The 17,959-nt window shown below is 56.9% G+C and overlaps 1 protein-coding gene and 1 pseudogene across 2 annotated transcripts in view; one reads left to right on the top strand and one right to left on the bottom strand.

The window, feature by feature from the left end:
• FAM53A (family with sequence similarity 53 member A) overlaps positions 1–7,971 on the top strand; it is a 32,433-nt gene extending 24,462 nt beyond the window's left edge. For both annotated transcript variants that reach the window (XM_060107210.1, XM_060107199.1), the window contains exon 5: positions 7,282–7,971. In XM_060107210.1, coding sequence (XP_059963193.1) covers positions 7,282–7,575 — 294 coding nt within the window. In that variant the 3' untranslated portion in view covers positions 7,576–7,971. The remainder of the gene's footprint in view (positions 1–7,281) is intronic.
• A 7,911-nt stretch (positions 7,972–15,882) lies between these two features.
• Positions 15,883–15,978, bottom strand: LOC132501501 (U6 spliceosomal RNA; annotated as a pseudogene).
• Positions 15,979–17,959: the final 1,981 nt, after the last annotated feature.

Consider the following 17,959-nt stretch of genomic DNA (forward strand, 5'->3'; position numbering starts at 1 on the left):
GTGAAGTTTCCGCGGAGAGCTGGGGTTTAGGAAGGGGATGTTCCGAGCTTTCGCACGTGCCGCGGAGGAAAGCTGGCCGTGAGCCCGACATGCACCCCCCAGCTCCCAGTACTGCAGCGTCTGTGGGCCCTGAGGGGGCAGGACTGTGGGGACGTTCCCACCAGGGACTCCAGAGTAGGCAGGGGGAGCCCTCACTGCTGGGTGGGCGTCCCAACCCCTCAGACCAGGGAGGGGGCAGGGATAGCGTGAGGAGGAGGAGGGTGTCAGGACCACTGACCACAGATGTGTGTGGATCCAGCCTGGCAACTCTCGGGTTGCTGGGTTCTGGGCCAGCATGGTCGTGCTCACCTTGTGATGGAGAGGCTGCCGTGCAGGGCGGCTGGTGGGGGAGCAGAGAGGAGACGGCAGCTGGGCTAAGGCACCGCCCCCCAGAGGGACAAGCCCAGGGAAGGCAGAGGCTGCTTGTCTTCTAGGACGGCTCCTCCTGTTATGGGCGTGTGGCTGTGGTCCTAGAGCTAGCTCCCCTGTGTCCCTACCACGTAATTCCCTGGCCCGGCAGTCCCGTCCTGTGTCCCCTTCCTTCTCCAGCCGTCCTGCCCCAGGCTCCTGGCAACCTCTCTGCTACTCATCGGTGTCTGCCTCTGATTCAACCCTGATGTCCCCAGCACAGCCATCTCTGAAATGAAAGTATAAGATAGTGTATCAGTCATCTGTTGCCCCATAACAAACAACCCACATCTAGCAGCGTAAACAGCACACGTGTGTGCTATTTTCTTGTGGGTTGGGTACCCAGGAGCAGCTTAGCTGGGCGGTTCTACTCAGGGACTCCCCGAGGTCATGGCCATGCTGTCGGCCAGGGCTGTGGACACCTAAGGCTGGACTGGGGCTGGAGGAGCCACCTCCCAGCTCCCTCACGTGGCGGAGGTTTGGTGGGATTGCTGGAAAGCCATCTGGGCCTGGGGTGGATGTGGATTTAAACAGACCCGCACCCACTTTCTCCAGTCAGGATCTAGTAGGGTTTTCTGTTTCTTCAGTTTGTTTTAAGTATTTCTGGGGACTTGTCTGTTACAGTTAAGGTTTCAGTTTTGGGTACAAAGTTGCTCATTGTATTTCTCAGACCTTTAAAATTTGTAGTCTGTACTTTTTTTATCTAATGTGAATGATGAAATGTGTGTGGCTAGGAACATTGTAAACAAATCACAATGGCTGACTATTGAAAAGCATCTGGTGAAGAACCTTCCCCTCTTGCCAGTTCTGATCCTCATTTTGAGGGGTGGGGTCAGTTCTGGGCCAGGTGCAGAGGTCAGTGCCCAAGCTGGCCCCTCAGCCGGGTCGGCAGCCCCTCCATCCCTCCCCAGACGACGTGACTGTGACCTGTGTGGACTCACACCACCTGGGTGTGAAACTGAATGCCTGGGTTTTCCACCACACACCTGCCGTTCTCTGCAGACACCAAGCGAGTGTCCAACAACTCAGTTGACTTCTGACATGAACTACCTGGGGTTAGTGCAGACCCTGCAGGTCAAGGCTCGGCCCCACAAGATGGCCCCACTTCAGGCACCAGCCCCAAGTCCAGGGCCTCCTGTACTTCTGACCAAACAGCTTTAAATAGGGGGTTCCCATGACCCCTCCTCAGGGTCCATCATTTGCTATAACGGCTCACAGAACTGGGGAAAGCACCGTATTTACTGACACCCGTTTATTATAAAGCCCTCGACACAGGAACTGCCAGATGGAAGGGATGCGGAGGGCGCAGAACCTCCACACCCTCTCCAGGTGCACCACGCTCCCAGCACCTTGACGAGCTCACCTAGGAACCCCACTATTGAGGGGATTTTATGGAGTTTTCGTTACATCGGTGTGATTGATTAAGCCATTGGCCACTGGTGATTAACTGGGTCCCTAGAGGTGGAGGTGGGCTGGGCTGAAAGTCCGGCCCTGGAATCCTAGGCTTGGTTCCCCTGGTGACCAGCCCCCATCCTGAGGCTGCTGCAGGGTCGAGTTGTGTTGGCGTGAACTCGGGTGTGGTTGGAAGGGGCTCCCCCGCCCCCGTCACTCAGGGCACCCCGAGGAGTTTAGAGCTCTGAGCCAGGCACCCGCAAGAAGACCGAGTATGTTCCGTACCCCAGAAAACGCGATTATTTCAAACGTCAGGGGAGTGAGGTGGCAGTGGCCAAGCGGTCACGGGGTCTGAGTGGCGAGGTTCGGGCCTCCCTGCGCTTGGGATGGAGCCTGTAGGGCGGCAGGCCCGCTGAGGTGCGCTGCGCGGGGAGTGAGCGGAGAGCGTCGCGGGTGTTTGCTGCGGGGCTGCAAGCGGGAGGGCCGAGCACCCTCTGCAGGAGTGACTTGAGTCCCTGGTCCCGGTCCCTCCCTTGGGCTGGCTGCGGCGGTCACTGGGCTCTGCGGGCGGCTGGGGCATAGAGCACCCGCCGTCACTAGGCGTCCCCTCCGCGCAGGATGTCACCTCGGGGAAATGCCCGTCGCTCAGCCTGGGAACCTGGCGAATTCTGTCCGTTTGTACCTGGAGACTCCCAGGTTTCCTGTCCCTTAGTCTGTCTCCCTTCCACGAGGCTTCCTAGGCGCGGGAGGAGCCCCGAGAGGTCAGAGTGCACAGGCCCCTGGACACAGCGCTGGGGCTCCACGCCGTCCAAGGCCGGCTCCCACCCGGGCCTGCTGCCCGCAGCTGCCTGGAGCCGCCAGGCCTGGAAGCTTGTTGGTCAGCTGGGTTCCCACTGCTTTCTCACAGAAGCAGCCTCTTGGTTCTTGTCCTTATTTTTGTGTCATGCACACAGTGCCTTAGAGATTGTGGCCAGAATGTGGCTGTGAGCCTTCCCTGGGGAGGGTCCCCCACGAGGCCAGGGCGCTGATGTGCCTCCCCAGTGGCCACAGAGGTGGCCGGGCCCTGACTCCCAAGTCTTGTGTGGATGTCACTGGGCTGGTGAGAGGGCGGGGGTCCCGGGACTGAGAGGTCAGGCAGTCACGGCCTTTTCACGGCCTCCTGGACTGAGGGGGGCAGAGGGTGAGCAGGTGGGGCTGGGGGCCTCATCCTGCCCGTCCGTCCGTCCACCAGCCCAGGGTGGGGGGAGGGCACCATGAGTGGGTCCCTCAGAGGCAGGGAAGACCCCGGGGGGAGTGGTGGTTGATCTGCAGCTTCTGTCTTTGTGAGGCTTTTTCCCTGTCCACATGTTTAAAGTCCGTTTTCTGAGGAGCTCGTGTCTGCCTTTCATTTCGTCCTTTTTATTCATGCTTTAGTTTCCCCCACGTTAAATAAACAGACCGTCTCATGGTAGATGTACTCTGTCTAGTCTGCTTTAACCCATTCGCTTCTCCCGATCGACTGTTGCCTGAGCGTATTGCTTTAGACAGACGTGGAAGGTGATGAATGTAAAAACCGCACGTGGCGGGTACACCCATCTCTCTTGCGGAGGGGACGCTGTTACCGCTGTGGGTAGAGCTGTGGGTAGCTCTGTGGGTGGAGGTGTGCCCAGCAGCCTCGGGACCATGCTCTCTCCCCTCTTCTGAGAAGGTCAGTGCCGGGGTCAGGCGAGGTGCCAGACACGCAGGGCCCAGGGTGTGAGGCATGAGAAAGGCTGTGCTCGTAAGGCCCCCGTAGCCCTGTTGTTGAGGTCATCACAGGGCTCTTGCTGGTGAAATGAGGGTCCCCGGGCACTGCAGGCCATCCTGGTGGTGCCAGGTGGTGCCATCCTGGCTGTGTGCCCTGGTGACGGCCCCCCCTGGCCGGTGTCTGGGCCTCTGGAGAGATCCAGAGACAGGTGGCCGTCCACTGCAGAGTGGACTCGCCAACCCCGAGACCCAGGGGTCAGCCTTCCTTGTCACCATCTCTTTCAGCGCACGGCTTGTTGAGGAAGGAGTCGGGTGGCATGGATTCAGAGGGCTTGCACGTCCTCGCCCGTTGCCCGGGACCGGCCCCTTCACACTTCAGACGCTGCCCTCAGCTTCCGGGCCCCACACTGTCCCGTCTGGTCCTGGTTCCCCAATCTCCTCTCTGTCCTGCAAGCATTTCGTGAGGACAGACCTCGTGTGTCTGTGTTTGTCGGTTATGCCGGGTCCTTGGGGGTCAGTCCGGTCCAGGGGTCTCCCGCATCACTGGGGAGATGATTTCGGGGGCGTGATTTTCTTCAGTCTGCCTTCTGGGGCCCCCGAAGGCAGGGCCCTTCAGAGGATGGACCTCCTGACTGGTCCCCTCTTTCCCTTTGTCAGTTCGCAGATGGAGGATCTTATCCCTGGGTGTTGGTGGTCTGGTTTTGGCGACGTTTTCTTTGTCCTGCATCGCCTGTTTCCTCCAAACTGCTTCCTCTTTTGGTTTATCCTCACTGCTGCCTTACGTAGAAGATGCTGTCCCCAGGTGTTTGGTAACATTGGGACGCCTGCCTGCGTTTAAGACGGGGACCCAAAGGCCGATCAGCGGCCCCACGTGCCTGGGTGTGGTGCTTCGGCCATGAGCTTTTTGTGGGGTGCTGGGACCCCCAGTTCCACAGAGAGGCCTCTTCCAGTGCTGCCTGGGGAGTCTGGGAGCCCAGACGGCGTGCCGACCCTCAGGCGGCCCCCGTTTCCGCATGTGTCCTGCTCCTGGTGGACCCCCCTGTCCCCCCAGTCCTGGGGTGTCCACTGGGCCGGCCTCCACCCGTGGCGGGTAAGGAGGGCCTTGGCTTGGCCAGGTCAGCCGCGGTGCGTGTCTGGGTTCCTCTCCTCGGCTAGAGCCCAGGCTGGACCCGCACCCGGGTGCTGGGCTCCAGGGGCTCCGGGCAGCCGGAGGCTCCTGCCTGGGCTGTGGCCGTGGCCTGTGGGCAGGGCCAGCTCAGGTCTCGAGCATGGACGCTGGGCTGTGCTTCCAGGAAGAGACCTGACGAGCCTCCGGCTGGGCCGGGCCAGCCATTTGCTGGCAGGATGGTGTCTGTTCTGCTTTCAGAAGCTCGTGGCTCAGTCTCAGGGGGCCTCTTGGCTTCAGCCGCTGAGAGTTGAGCACGAGCTCTTGCCTGCATCAGTTGGGTGGTCTGTCGTGGGCGCGTCCCCCAGGCTGAGTGTTTTGCACACAAGGTGAAAGACCCTCTAAAATTGAGGGCCCCGATTCAGAACTCAAAGTTTTGACCTTTGATTATTTTTGTAAAATAAATTTATTTATTTATGTTTAGCTGCGTTGGGTCTTTGTTGCTGCGTGTGGGCTTTCTCTAGTTGCGGCGAGCAGGGGCTACTCTTTGTTGCAGTGCACAGGCTTTTTATTGTGGGGGCTTCTCTTGTTGTGGAGCACCAGCTCTAGGTGTGCGGGCTTCAGTAGTTGTAGCACATGAGCTCAGTAGTTGTGGCACACGGGCTTAGTTGCCCCACCGCCTGTGGGATCTTCCTGGACCAGGAATCGAACCTGTGTCCCCTGCTTGGCAGGCGGTTTCCTAACCACTGTGCCACCAGGGAAGTCCTGACCTTTGATTTTTGAAAAGATATTTTCTGTTCATCTGCTTAGATGCAGGTCACCGTCAAACCAGAGCAGGACTGTCCAGCAGCGAGGGTCACACCTGTCAGGTCAGGCCCCGTCCCAGATCTTTTGTGATGCCCCTTTTTGGGCTCTTCAGTGTGAAGAGTCAGTGGCTTCGAGCTGTGCGTGGCCTGAGCCGGGAGTGTCCAGAGCTGCTGCATTCACGCTTGAGCCACAGTTGTGGTCATAGGCGGGCCTCCACCCTGGCCACCGAGAGGACCTTTGGGCCGTGGTCCTCCCGCCAGCTGTCAGGTTACTACCATCTGGGTAGGGGTTCGACTTCCGTGCTGTGAATCAAAAGGAGAATTTTGTAGGTGGAGATGTGAGGAAGGACACGTTGGCTTCTGTTGCTGTGGGTGCAGGGCTGGGCCCGCCGTGCTGTGGGGTCTGTGTATGAAAGTGACCTTGACTGTGGCATCCACCTTGATTTGAATGAAGAAGAAATTATCTCACGCATCCTCATTTTGTGACCAGGACTTGTGGCCAGTTGTCAAATCTTCAGAGACTTGATTCTTCAGTTTTACTTCTTGGTGGCTCACTCATTACAGTAGAACAACAGCCGAAATAAGGCCATTGGTCCGGTGGAACTGAGTGGCACCCCCGAAAGCGCTGGTTCCAGAGGGAACTGTGTCTGTGGTTCTGGGGGGCCTGTTCCAGGGAGATGTGTGTCCAGGAGCCTGACCGCGGGAGACCTGGGGGCCCCCTTGCCCCGTGGCCGCCACCCCCACACACACGTTGCCACGTCGGATTCTGCCAATGCCCTGAGAAGCCCCGAAACACGCGGTGACGTGTCTGCGGGGCAGGGTGGGCAGCCCAGGGGTGACGCCTGGACACACCGTGGACAGCACGTGGCGCTGCACGAAACTGCGGGACCAGGAGTTCAGGGCGGGGGTGGGGGGCAGCGGCAGACCATCGGCAGAGTGGCTCTCAGCTGGGCTCTCTGGGCCAGCCGTCTGGGGGTGCGGTGTGGGGAGATGCCTGCCAGGCCAGAGGGGGTGGAGGCTCAGGGGAGGCCCCCTGTGTAGAGTGTGCGTCTCAGGCGTTCTAAGGTGAGGACAGTCGCGGCGTGTCGGTGTTGAAAGCGGAACCACTGGAAGAGGGAGGGCTGAGGGGAGAGGAAGGTGGGCACTGGCGGTGGCTGTGGGGCTCGCCTGGCAGGAGCTGGGGGCCCTGGCGGGGGTCCCCCGAGGCAGGCTGCGGAGGCGGGCGCCGGCTGGGCTGACGAGCGGGGCCGTTGTTGCGCGAGGACCCCGGACCTCCGGCCAGTCCTTCCCCAGGTATTTGATGGGATCGTGGACACACCTCTGGCCTCGAGTCCCCGGGCCCCCGTCCCCCGTGCGCCGGGTCTCAGTGGGGCCGTGGCCCTGAGCAAGGCAGGGGCGCGGGCAGGCAGGGCTCTTAGAAAGTGGCCCCGGGCCTCCCTGGTGGCGCAAGTGGTTGAGAGTCCGCCTGCCGATGCAGGGGATACGGGTTCGTGCCCCGGTCTGGGAGGATCCCATATGCCGCGGAGCGGCTGGGCCCGTGGGCCATGGCCGCTGAGCCTGCGCGTCCGGAGCCTGCGCGTCCGGAGCCTGTGCTCCGCAACGGGGGAGGCCACAGCAGTGAGAGGCCCGCATACCGCAAAAAAAAAAAAAAAAAAAAAAGAAAGTGGCCCCGAAGGTGGGAGGGCGTGTGGCGGGGCCCAGGGGACTGAGGATGCCTTATGTGACCTTGGGGACCCCTCTTGGTGGGATGCCACCTCCCCTGTGGCCTCCTGGAGATGCTTCAAGCCCTTGTCTTTTCTGTTGCAGACGTTAAAAAATTCAAAAAGCCTTTGCTCCCTCGATTATGAAGACGAGGATGAGGATGACGCCCGAGTGAAGACAGCCGTGTCCTCCCCATGTGACCCGCACGGCCCCATGGGCATCGCTGCGCCCAGCCCCGGCCCCACCAGCCCCAGCCCGGGGGTCTGGCGGGGGTGGGTGGCCGGTGAGGGCGAGGGCGGGAGTGGCGGGGACCCGAGTGACTGGGACAGCGCTGGGGAGGAGGGCGTCTTCTCCCTGGGCCGCGGCGAGCTGGACCTGGAGCAGATCGAGAACAACTGACCGGCCGGCGGGGGAGCCCCAGCTCTTCCCCGCGAATGTGCTGTTTTGAACTCGAGGTGTCACTTTGATCCAGTCTTTCCTAAAGAAGTGTTCTGCGTTTTTACGGCTTTTACGGTTCTGAGAAAGCGTCTCTATTTTGAAATGAATTTTCGTGAGGACATTCTGTTAACAGGGTCTGTGCACAGACCCTGGGGTGGGTTTGTGTTCCTTTGGTGAAATGCCTACTGTGAAGGGCACTGCGCGTGGTTCAGCTGCTCGGAAACACCGGGCACGTGCTGGCCCCTCTGTGGACACGGTCATCATGTGCTGGGCTGTTTGGAGCAGGGCCGCATCGCTGAGGACTCGGGACGGGCCGTGAGGACGTGGTCCTGGCAGCCCTGCTCTGTCACTTCAATAAAAGGCATTCATTTGCTTTGCAGTGTGGCTTCTGCTTCTTGCTTTTCTCCCCAGGTCACGTAGGCCTGGTTGGCCTCGGATCTCTTTTTGTTCATTCTAACTTAATAAAATCATAGCCTTTCTACCAAAGATGTTGATCTAAGGAACTTTGGGTAAGAGGAAGGAGTTCTCGATAGCGAAAGGAGACATTTATAATCTTTGGAGAAATATTCTTGGTTTTCTTTCCTGAGAAAATGGTCGTGGGGCCCTGTTGTTAACTGGTTTGGACTTGGCTGGGGGCCGGGCAAGGCTGGGAAGCGTGCTCTTCCCCATGGGCCCCCCATTGGCCCTGCCCTGCGAGGTGGGGAACAGGGTCTTGGAGCGCTGCGTGGCCGCCTGCTGGGCACCCACCCACCTCGTGCCTCTTGGGAAACTCAGCAGCACCTGTTCTGACACATTTACTTGCAGAACTGAAGTGGCGGTAAAGGCTTCTTTTCCCATCAATGTCAAAGAGGTCTTTCTTCTCTTAAGACCTCGGCGGCAGCCTGAGGGCCCCACTGTCCTCAGAGGCATAGTTCGGCTCCTGGATGCTCTCCTGGGGAAGTGAGGGGGGGTGGATGTCTGTGCCACAGACAGATTCAGAAGGGGCCTCTTGCCTTTTCTGAACAGTCCACGTGTCCAGTCAGAGGCCCCCGCCACTGGCTGGGCCTGTCTGGGGTGTCAACTGGACAGTGGGGATTTGGAAGCTGCCCGGGTTTTGGGATTTTTTTTTGGTGACGCCACGCAGCATGTGGGATCTTAGTTCCCTGACCAGGGATTGAACCCTTGTCCCCTGCAGTGGAAGCATGGAGTCTTAACCACTGGACCTCCAGGGAAGCCCCGGAAGCTACTCAGGTTTAGCTGAAAGAGAAAAGAACAAAAATAGGGGGCCGGGGTGGGGGGCGAGATGCGAAGGTGGCCTCAAGGGACGTGGTGGTGGTGGTGTCGGGAAGGCTGGAGAGCCCCCAGGATGGCTCTTCGGTGGGGCTGGAGGAGGGGACCCTGGCCTGGCCGAGGCTGCTGTAGGGCCCAGGCGGGGAAGCGCGGGAGAGAGTCGGCGACGGCAGGGGCAACGCTGTGTGCAGGAGTGAGCCCAGCTGGGCCCAGCCCTGGGGGGCCCTGGGCAGGTGGTGGGCGGGCAGGGGAGGGCTCCCCACATCCCTGTCCAGCTGGGCCGGCCGTGGCTCTCCAGACCGAGCACATCTGCGTCACCCTAAGCTGCTCAGGGTCAGCCTGCAGGTCTGGGCGGCCGCGGAGGGGCGTCTTGGGAGCCCAGGTGAGCACCGCTGCTCCGCAGCTCCCAGCCTCCTGACCTCTTCCAGGTGAGTGCCTTGTGACCCCCATGCTGGTTGCCCCCAGATAGTAAATACCTTGGATCTGGAGGGTCACATACAGTCTTCTCCCCCCAGAAGTGGAAAATCCATCTGAGCTCTCTTGGCCAGTCACTGTTCAGGGGTCACTTGCTGATGCCTGAATTCGGGGAATTAAAGGATAAAGTCAAAGGCAGAAGAAGGAAAGCGATAATAAAATAAGAGCAGAAATGATGGAAGCAGACAGAGCCAGAGCGAGGAGACTTGGAGTCTTGCCTCTGATGGACTCAGGTGACAGGCCGAGCAGGACGGAGCCCAGAGGGACAGTCAGGGGCGACAAGAGGACAAAGCCTGAGGGCAACAGGGACCCTGACGATGGTGAGAGGGCGAGGTGGGCGGCGGGGAGGAAAGGGCGAATTCCCAGGAAAATAGTGCAGAAACTGGTCCCAGAAGTCAGAACCCAGGGGTAGTCCTGCAACCACTGAACAAAACAGGCCATGGCTCAACATCTTCCTGCAAAGACCACACCCACCCCAGACGACTTTGGGCAAATCCTACAAAATACACAAGATGGAGGAGATTCCAGTTGGAGAAGACACGCCCCCGAGAATCGAGTGTGGCCAGGGAGACCCTGACATGACGGCGTGGAGGGGCGGTGGGGGTGGAGTGGAGCTCAGCGGTGGTCAGGGTCAAGGGTCAGAGTGGTCAGGGTCGAGGGCAAGCAGGGTCTGTCTCCTGGCCTCCACCCCAGGCCTCCGGACAGCAGGGAGAGGGCCCTGGTCCCCTCACAGTGGCCACCAGCCCGTAGGTGCCAAGCCCCTCCTCCCTTTCCCCGGGCCCCCTGACCTTGACCCCCTCCCCCACCCCAGTGCTCAGCCGGGCCCCCTTCCCAGGGTGCCCGCAGCCCATGGACTTCCCGACTGTGGGCCTCTGCCCTGGTGTCGAGTGGGAGGGGAAGTGACTGCCCATCATGCACATTTTTCTATTTTTCTGCAGCTGTGGATATAGCTTTTAAAAACCTATTTAAGTTGATTTTGGTAATTTATATTGTCTTAGAACGTTGTCAGTTTCATCAAGAATATCCCATGTACTAACCTGTCGCTTTTAATCCTGGCTCTCTGGTCCCCTCTTCTGGGCCCGCACGGTGTCTGGGTTCTCTCGCTCTGTTGATTAGCCTGGTCAGATGTTTGTTTATTTTATTTACTTATTTTGAGGAACCAGCGCTTGGATTTACTTTTGAGTTCCCCCATTTTCCTTGTTTCCAATTCATTAATTCGCCTTTATCTGTACTCCTCGCTCCTGCCTCCCGTGGATTTACTTTATTGTTCTGTTTTCCCTCCTCGTGTCGAATGTTTAGTTCATTTATTTTCTCTCTTGCTCAGTAATAAAAACATTTAAGGTTGCGAATTCTCTGACAACCCCTCCTGAAGCTGGCCCCGGGGATGTGCAGTCTCTCTCCCAACACCTGTAAAATCGTCTGTCACAGCAACTTTCATTTGCTCTCTGACCTAGGAGTTATTTAGGAGAGTAGCTTTGAATTTCCAAATCATCTGGCTTCTTTCTTAGATCCTTTTAGCAATTTTTAGTTTCACTGCATTGGTTTAAATAATGAGGCCTATAAATGTTTCACTGTTTGGAATGTGGTGAGGCATGCTTGCATGTGTGTGCATGTGTGTACCTACGTGCACACATAGGCAAGTGTGCACACCCATGTGCCCACACATGAACCTGCGTGCACCCGCATGTGTGCACCTGTGGGCCCACGTGTGTGTATGTGCATGCATGGGTTTGTGTGCCTGCCCACGTATGGCCGTATACAGGTGTAATGTGTGTGTGCATGCATGGGTGTGTATATGCACGTGTGGGGCTGTGCCCACGTGCACGTATGTGCATACACACGTGTAGGGAATGTTATGTGGTTTCTGGCCGGGCGAGGGCTGTCCACTCAAGGGCGTCCAGGAAGGGACTCAGGCCTTGTCCACCTTCCAGTTTTGTCCACCCAGTCCTGGGTCTCTGGCTGAGGTCTGGGCGCTGGACCTGGCTTCCCCAGATGCTCACAGCGACATCCCTGATCTCACGCCCGTTGCTGAGTCTCGATGGCCAGGACTGCTTGTTAACAGGCTGAAAAGACACCTTGGAGGCCCCCCCTGCGGGCGGCCTGGGAAGGGCTTGTTGGGGATCCTTGTGCTGGTGGCAGAGGGTGGGGCTCGTCCTGTGGCCCCAGGCCCTCCCTCCAACCCCGAAGACAAGGAGCGGAGTGCGGGGAAGACCCGGGAGATTCACAGAAAGTCCAATTTTATTCCTAGTTTGCTAATGATAAAAAATCATGAACGAACGTTGAATTTTCGTTTATTCGTCTGTTGAGATGATCATACGATGTTTCTCCTTTAATCTGTACATGAGTTTTCTAGGGCTGCTGCAACAAATACCACAGACTGGGGGGGCATGCGTTGGGGGCCTCAGACAACAGGCATTTGGTCCCCCCAGTCCTTGGGGCTGCAAGTCCCATTTCAGGATGTGCGTGGGGCTGGGTCCTCCTGAGGCGGCCTCTCCTGGGCGTGCAGACGGCCATCTCCTCCCTGTGTCCTCACATGGTCGTCCCTCTGTGTGTGTCTGTGTCCTAATCTCCTCCTCCTATAAGGACACCAGTCAGATTGGATCAGGGCCCACCCTTGGGACCTCATTTTACATTACTCACCTCTTTAAAGACCCTGTCTCCAATTTTTTTTATTGTGGTAAAATACGTATAACATAACGTTTACCACGTTAACCATTAAAAATTTTTTTTTTTATTGGGGTATAGTTGATTTACAATGCTGTGTTAGTTTCAGGTGTACAGCAAAGTGAATCAGTTATACCTATACATATATCCACTCTTTTTTAGATTCTTTCCCCATATAGGTCATTACAGAGTATTGAGTAGAGTTCCCTGTGCTCTACAGTAGGCCCTTATGAGTTACCTATTTTATATATAGTAGTGTGTCTATGCCCATCCCAGTCTCCCAATTTATCCCTCCCCCGCTTACCCCCTGGTAACCATAAGTTTGGTTTCTACATCCATGACTCTACTTCTGTTTTTAAGTGCACAGTTCAGTGGCATTAAGTACATTCACGCTGCTGTGCAGCCGTCGCCCTCATCTCCAGAACTTTTCCATCTTCCCAAACTGAGCTCTGCACCCATTAAACGCTAACCTTGCATCCCCCTCCCCCGGCCCCCACCATCTGCTTTCTGTCTCTATGGATCTGACTCCTCTAGGGACTCATATAAGTGGAATCACACAGTATTTTTTTTTTTAACTGACTTATGTCACTGAGTGTAATGTCCTCAAGTTTCATCCAAGTCATAGCAGGTGTCAGAATCTCCTTCCTTTTTAAGGCTGAATAACATTCTGTTGTGTGAATGGACACTTGGGTTGCGTCTACCTTTTGCCTGTTGTGAGTAACGCTGCTACTATGAACATGGGGGTACAAATACCCCACTGAGACCCTGCTTTCAGTTCTTTGGAGCGTGTGACCAGAAATGGAATTGCCGGGTTCAGTGGTGACTGTTTAGTTTTTTGAGGAACCTCCACACTGTTCTCCAGCAGCTGCACCATTTCACGTTCCACCAGCCGTGCACAGGGCTCCAGTTTCTCTACTTCCTGGCTGACACTTGTTTTCTGTTGTTTTGGATAGTGGCCATCCTCAGGGAGTGAGGTGGTGCCTGTGGAGTATGTTTGTTTGTTTTCTATTATGTGGCTGGTATTTAACTTACCTGCATCATAGTAGGAAATTTGCTGGAAGTTTATGGCCTGACATATGGCCAAGTTTTATAGATATTCCACCTGTGCTTGAAAAGAATATACATTCTGAAGGTGTAGCGTTCCATATATGTCTGTGAGATCTAGGTTTATTGTACAAATCTTTATCCTTATTGAATTTTTTTGTCTACCTGATATATCAAGTATTGATAGCTGTGTTAGATTCTACGATAGCCAAATTGTCTATTTCTCCTTGTAGTTTTGTAGGTGCATTCATGTTTAGAATTATATATTTCTGTTGAGTTGAATCTTTTTTTTTTTTTTTTGTGGCACGCGGGCCTCTCACTGTTGTGGCCTCTCCCGTTGTGGAGCACAGGCTCTGGACACGCAGGCTCAGCGGCCATGGCTCACGGGCCCAGCCGCTCCGTGGCATGTGGGATCCTCCCAGACCAGGGCACGAACCCGTGTTCCCTGCATCGGCAGGCGGACTCTCAACCACTGCGTCACCAGGGAAGCCCGAGTTGAATCTTTTATGGTTGCAAGTTAACCCTCTTTGTCTCTACTGATCATTTTGATTAAATTCTATTTTGTGTAATATTAAAATGGCTATAATGTCTTTCTTTTGGTCGCCATGTTTACCATTTTTGATGCCCTTCATTCCTTCCAGCAGATCTGAGTTTCCACTGGATATCATTTGTCTTCAGCCTGAAAACCCCCCTTTAGCATGTAATTGGGTATGATGGCTCAGCTTTCATTTATCTGCAAATATCTTCATCTCGCCTTTATTTTTGAAGGATAGTTTTGCCATACATGGAATTCTAGTTTGTCTCGTTCCTTCTTTAAAGAAACAATTCCATTGTCTTCGGGCTTGCATAGTTTTTGGTGAGAGGTCAGAAGTGATTTTATTGTTGAATCCCTGTAAGTGATGTTTCTTTTTTTTTTTTTTTTTTCTGGACGTGTTTGAGATTTTCTCTTTAGTTTTGGCTTTCAGCAGTTGACCACATCTAGGAATCGTTTTTCTTTGTATTTATCTTGCACGGTCGCTGCTGTTTCAGCCAGCTTCTGAACTCAGTGGGTTGTTAGATTTTTTGCTGTAGTCTTCTCTCTTCTGCCCTCTGGGCCTCCAGCTCCATGCCTGTTAGACACTTGATAGTTTGGACTGTTTGACCAAGCCCGCTGACCCCCCACCGCTGCAGGCAGACCCACCCTGCCAGACAGGCGCCCACCCCGGGTGCCCGTGAGAAAAGGCTCGTCTCTCTGTGCAACTCAATTCTTCAAGCTGCCCTGCAGGCGCTGCTTTTCCTGCATCCTTGGCTTTAATGGGATGAGTTTTCTTGTCGGGAGCCGAGGGTTTCAACATCCTCTGCATTCTGACCAGAAGCGGACGTCACTGGGTGTATATTTTTACATCCTTTTGTGTTAAATCTTTCAGTAGCCTTGTATGTTAGGTCTTTGGTGAACAGACCAGAGTGTTTTTTGTTTGTTTGTTTGTTTGTTTTGCGGTACGCGGGCCTCTCACTGTTGTGGCCTCTCCCGTTGACGCGCAGCCTCAGCGGCCATGGCTCACGGGCCCAGCCGCTCCGCGGTATGTGGGATCTTCCCAGACCGGGGCACAAACCTGTGTCCCCTGCATCGGCAGGCGGACTCTCAACCACTGTGCCCCCAGGGAAGCCCCAGAGTGGTTTTCTTAATCCCACCTCCAGCTTTACCTGGAGAATTAGGTGCTTTTTCACTTATTGTAAGTCTTTGGTCACTGGATTCTGTGGCTTCTCCCTCTCCTGGTTGTGATGTTATGAGTTCTGTTTCTGCTCTGTAAGTGGATGCCCCGCCGTCATAATGAGCATCCTTACCTCACAAAGTCTGAAGCTCACTCAGGTCTTTGCCTCCCCCCAACACCAGGACCTTGGTCACTTTAATTCCGGCCCTGCCCTCTTGGCTTTCTGTCCTCTTCTTGTGCACGGGCAGCCTCGTTTTACCCACAGGACGTTGACAGTCCTGTCATGTGCTGTCAGTGGCTGTGGGTGTCCCCACATATGTCCCACCCCAATGGCTCTTCCTTGCCCTTTGCACAGCACATGTTTCCTCGGGGTCACCCTCTGTCCTGCCGCCGGGGCTTCTCCAAGGAAACTTGCAAGCAGCCGGCTTCCCTCGGTGGACCAGCTAGCCACAGCATACCCACCATCTGTGGAGCCCAATGGAAGTGTGGGTGCGGCCCACGGTCGGCGTGAACCCAGGAGGCGGGGGTCATGGGGTGCCTCAGAGGCTGCCCTCTGCTCAGTTAATGCCCTTTCAGCTCAGGGGAACTTTCTCTGGGTCCTGCATGTGCCCTGTGCTGGGACTCCTCCCCAGGGAGCTCCCCTTCAGCTAGGAACTCGCTCCAGGAACAAGAAACCACAGTGACAGATGACAAATGAGACCCCACAGCATTGCACGGACTGCAGTGGAGAGAGCGTGCTGTGGCACCCGGGATGAACACCAGCCCTGCTGCTCCTGGGGCCAGACCAGGGACATGTGGGGTGACAGAGACGCTTGCTGTGGGTGCCGCCGTGTGGGAGGGTCATGCCGTCTGCACCTGCGCAGCCAGGAGCTCCCTGGGGCGAGGCTATGGGGAGCCCGGGCGGGCACAGGTGGGCGGGCACAGGTGAGGGGGCTGGAGGGGGGCTGGGGCCAGGCAGATGCAGCGGCCACAGGACCAAAGCCTTCCCTCTCCAGTATTATTATTTTAAAAGTCTTACACAATTAATTGCAAACATCTTTTTACTGTTAGTGTATGAGATTTACTGATTTCGGTATTAATTTCATATATTACTATACATCCAAGTTATCTCATTGTCTTTTTTCTTTTAAATATGGAACGATTCACGAACTTGCGTGTCATCCTTGCGCAGGGACCATGCTAATCGTCTCTGTATCCTTCCAATCTAATTGTCTTTTTGAAACTTGCTTTGAGGTGAAATTCACATGACATAAAATTAACCATTTTAAAGTGGCAGTTACTACATTGACAGGGCTGTGCAGCCACCATCTCCATCCAGTTCCGAAGCATTTCACCCCGTGGCCCCAAAGAAACCCCCTACCCTTGGCCATCACCCCACCAACCTGCTCTGTTTCTGTGGATTTACCTATTCTGGACATTTCACGGAAATGGAATCGTACATCAGGGCCCTTCGTGCAGGAGAGGAAGAGGCCTCGGGAGGCGGGGGATGGGTCCTGGGCTGAGTGTCCCCACGAGATCAAAGCTCAGCAACGGCAGCCCTCGGGCCAAACTCAGTGTCTGGCTGTTTCCGAAGCAAAGTGCATCAGGCGGCAGAGGTGAGCAGGGGCAGCAGAGGCTGCCTGGCCCACAACAGGGAAATGCTGCCTCTGGTGCTTTATGGAATCTGCGGACCCCATGGTCGGCACCCAGTTCTCCCAGTCACCCAGCCCCGCCACCGATGCCTGGCTGGATGCGTGGCCGCCGCCAGCCTGGTTGTGGTGCTTGCCGTCGACAGAAGGACACAGGGTGCTGGACCAGGGTGGGAGGTCCAGGGCCCGGCCTGGATCTGCAATGTGTCCCCCGGGAGCCCCAGTTCTTTGGGCCCCAGCGTAGCATCTGTCCAATGGGGATTGACGCCCATTCTCCTGGCTTCCTGGGAGTACGGCCAGACTGCCGTGCGCCCGCCTTGTGGGTGCAGCTCGGCTCAGGGTGGCTGGCAGGGGTGGCTGATGCCCTTGTGCGTGAGGTGTGGGTCCTCTGTTCTGCCATCCTGACACAGACCTCCACCAGCCCTGGCAGGCGGGCGGCAGAACACCCTGTCCGTTAACAGATACCAAGGGCTCCTCCTTCAGGGGTGCTGGGGACACAGGGGACAGGGGGTCCTCACTCAGGCCCAGGGCCTGGCTTCACCTCCCAGCATGGTACCTCCTCTGTCTGAATGGACCCGGGGCGTGAGGGCGAGGCAGACTGACTGGGGCAGGGGGTTGAGCGGCCGTGGTTTTTGCCCCTCTGTCATGGTTTTGGCCTTTGGTGGGGGAGCCCTGATCTCAGACCTGCCTTGGGTGGACCAGGTGGGTCTGTGTGGTGAGGACAGCCACGGCAGCCCTGGGACTACCAGGGACGCAGGGCTGGCTCCCCCTTCCTGGGGGGCTGGCTTGGGCCTGAGACACTTGCTCTGGGAGCCCCCAGTATGCCCTCCATGAAAGCCGGGTGTGGGCAGGGCTGCCCTGGGCGTCGGGCTCCCGTCTGCCAAGGGTCTGCTCTGTGCTGGGCCCGGGCGGTTCTCCACGCCGGGCCAAGGCCACGCTACAGGGACTGTGGGGGAGACTGAAGGTGGACCTGACAGATGACAGGCCAGTGCACAGAGGGGCCTCTGGGGGGGTGGAGCCTGTGGCCTGGGGGGCTTTGTCCCTTCACGGGTCAGGGAGGGAGAGGCTGAGCCTCACCTTGCCAGGCAGTGTCTGCCACCTAGGGCTCCCCGGCCCATCCCACCCACCCTCCGCAACCCTCCGGACCCGGCTCAGAGACCCCAGACCAGGGCAGGGAGGGGCAGGGCTGCCCCGGGGCTCTGCAGCCATACAAGGCCCCCTCCCAGCCAGGGTTCTGCTGCAAACGGCCCCCGAGATGCTCACTGTGCAGCCGATGATGCCCCAACTGCTCACACTTGGATGTGGGTGGGCCCAGAGCAGCTGGGATCGCAGGCCGGGGCCGGCAGGAGCACCTCCCTCCCCATCCTCCTGAGGGTGTGGACTGGGGCCGAGGGCCCGAGGGGAGCAGCTGTGCGTGGGCATCACAGTGTGGCTGCACAAGCTGGGCGGGGGTCTTGGATTGAGGCCTGTTTCTCAGCTTGAAGCCTGAGGGTCCAGACGCTGGATGCTCTCAGTGTGTGGGGCTAGGGGTCCTGGCCTCACGGGGCGACCGGGATGCTTGTGCAGGAATTGGAG

This window comes from Mesoplodon densirostris, chromosome 1 (genome assembly GCF_025265405.1).
Source record: "Mesoplodon densirostris isolate mMesDen1 chromosome 1, mMesDen1 primary haplotype, whole genome shotgun sequence".
NCBI classification, from domain to species: Eukaryota; Metazoa; Chordata; class Mammalia; order Artiodactyla; family Ziphiidae; genus Mesoplodon; species Mesoplodon densirostris.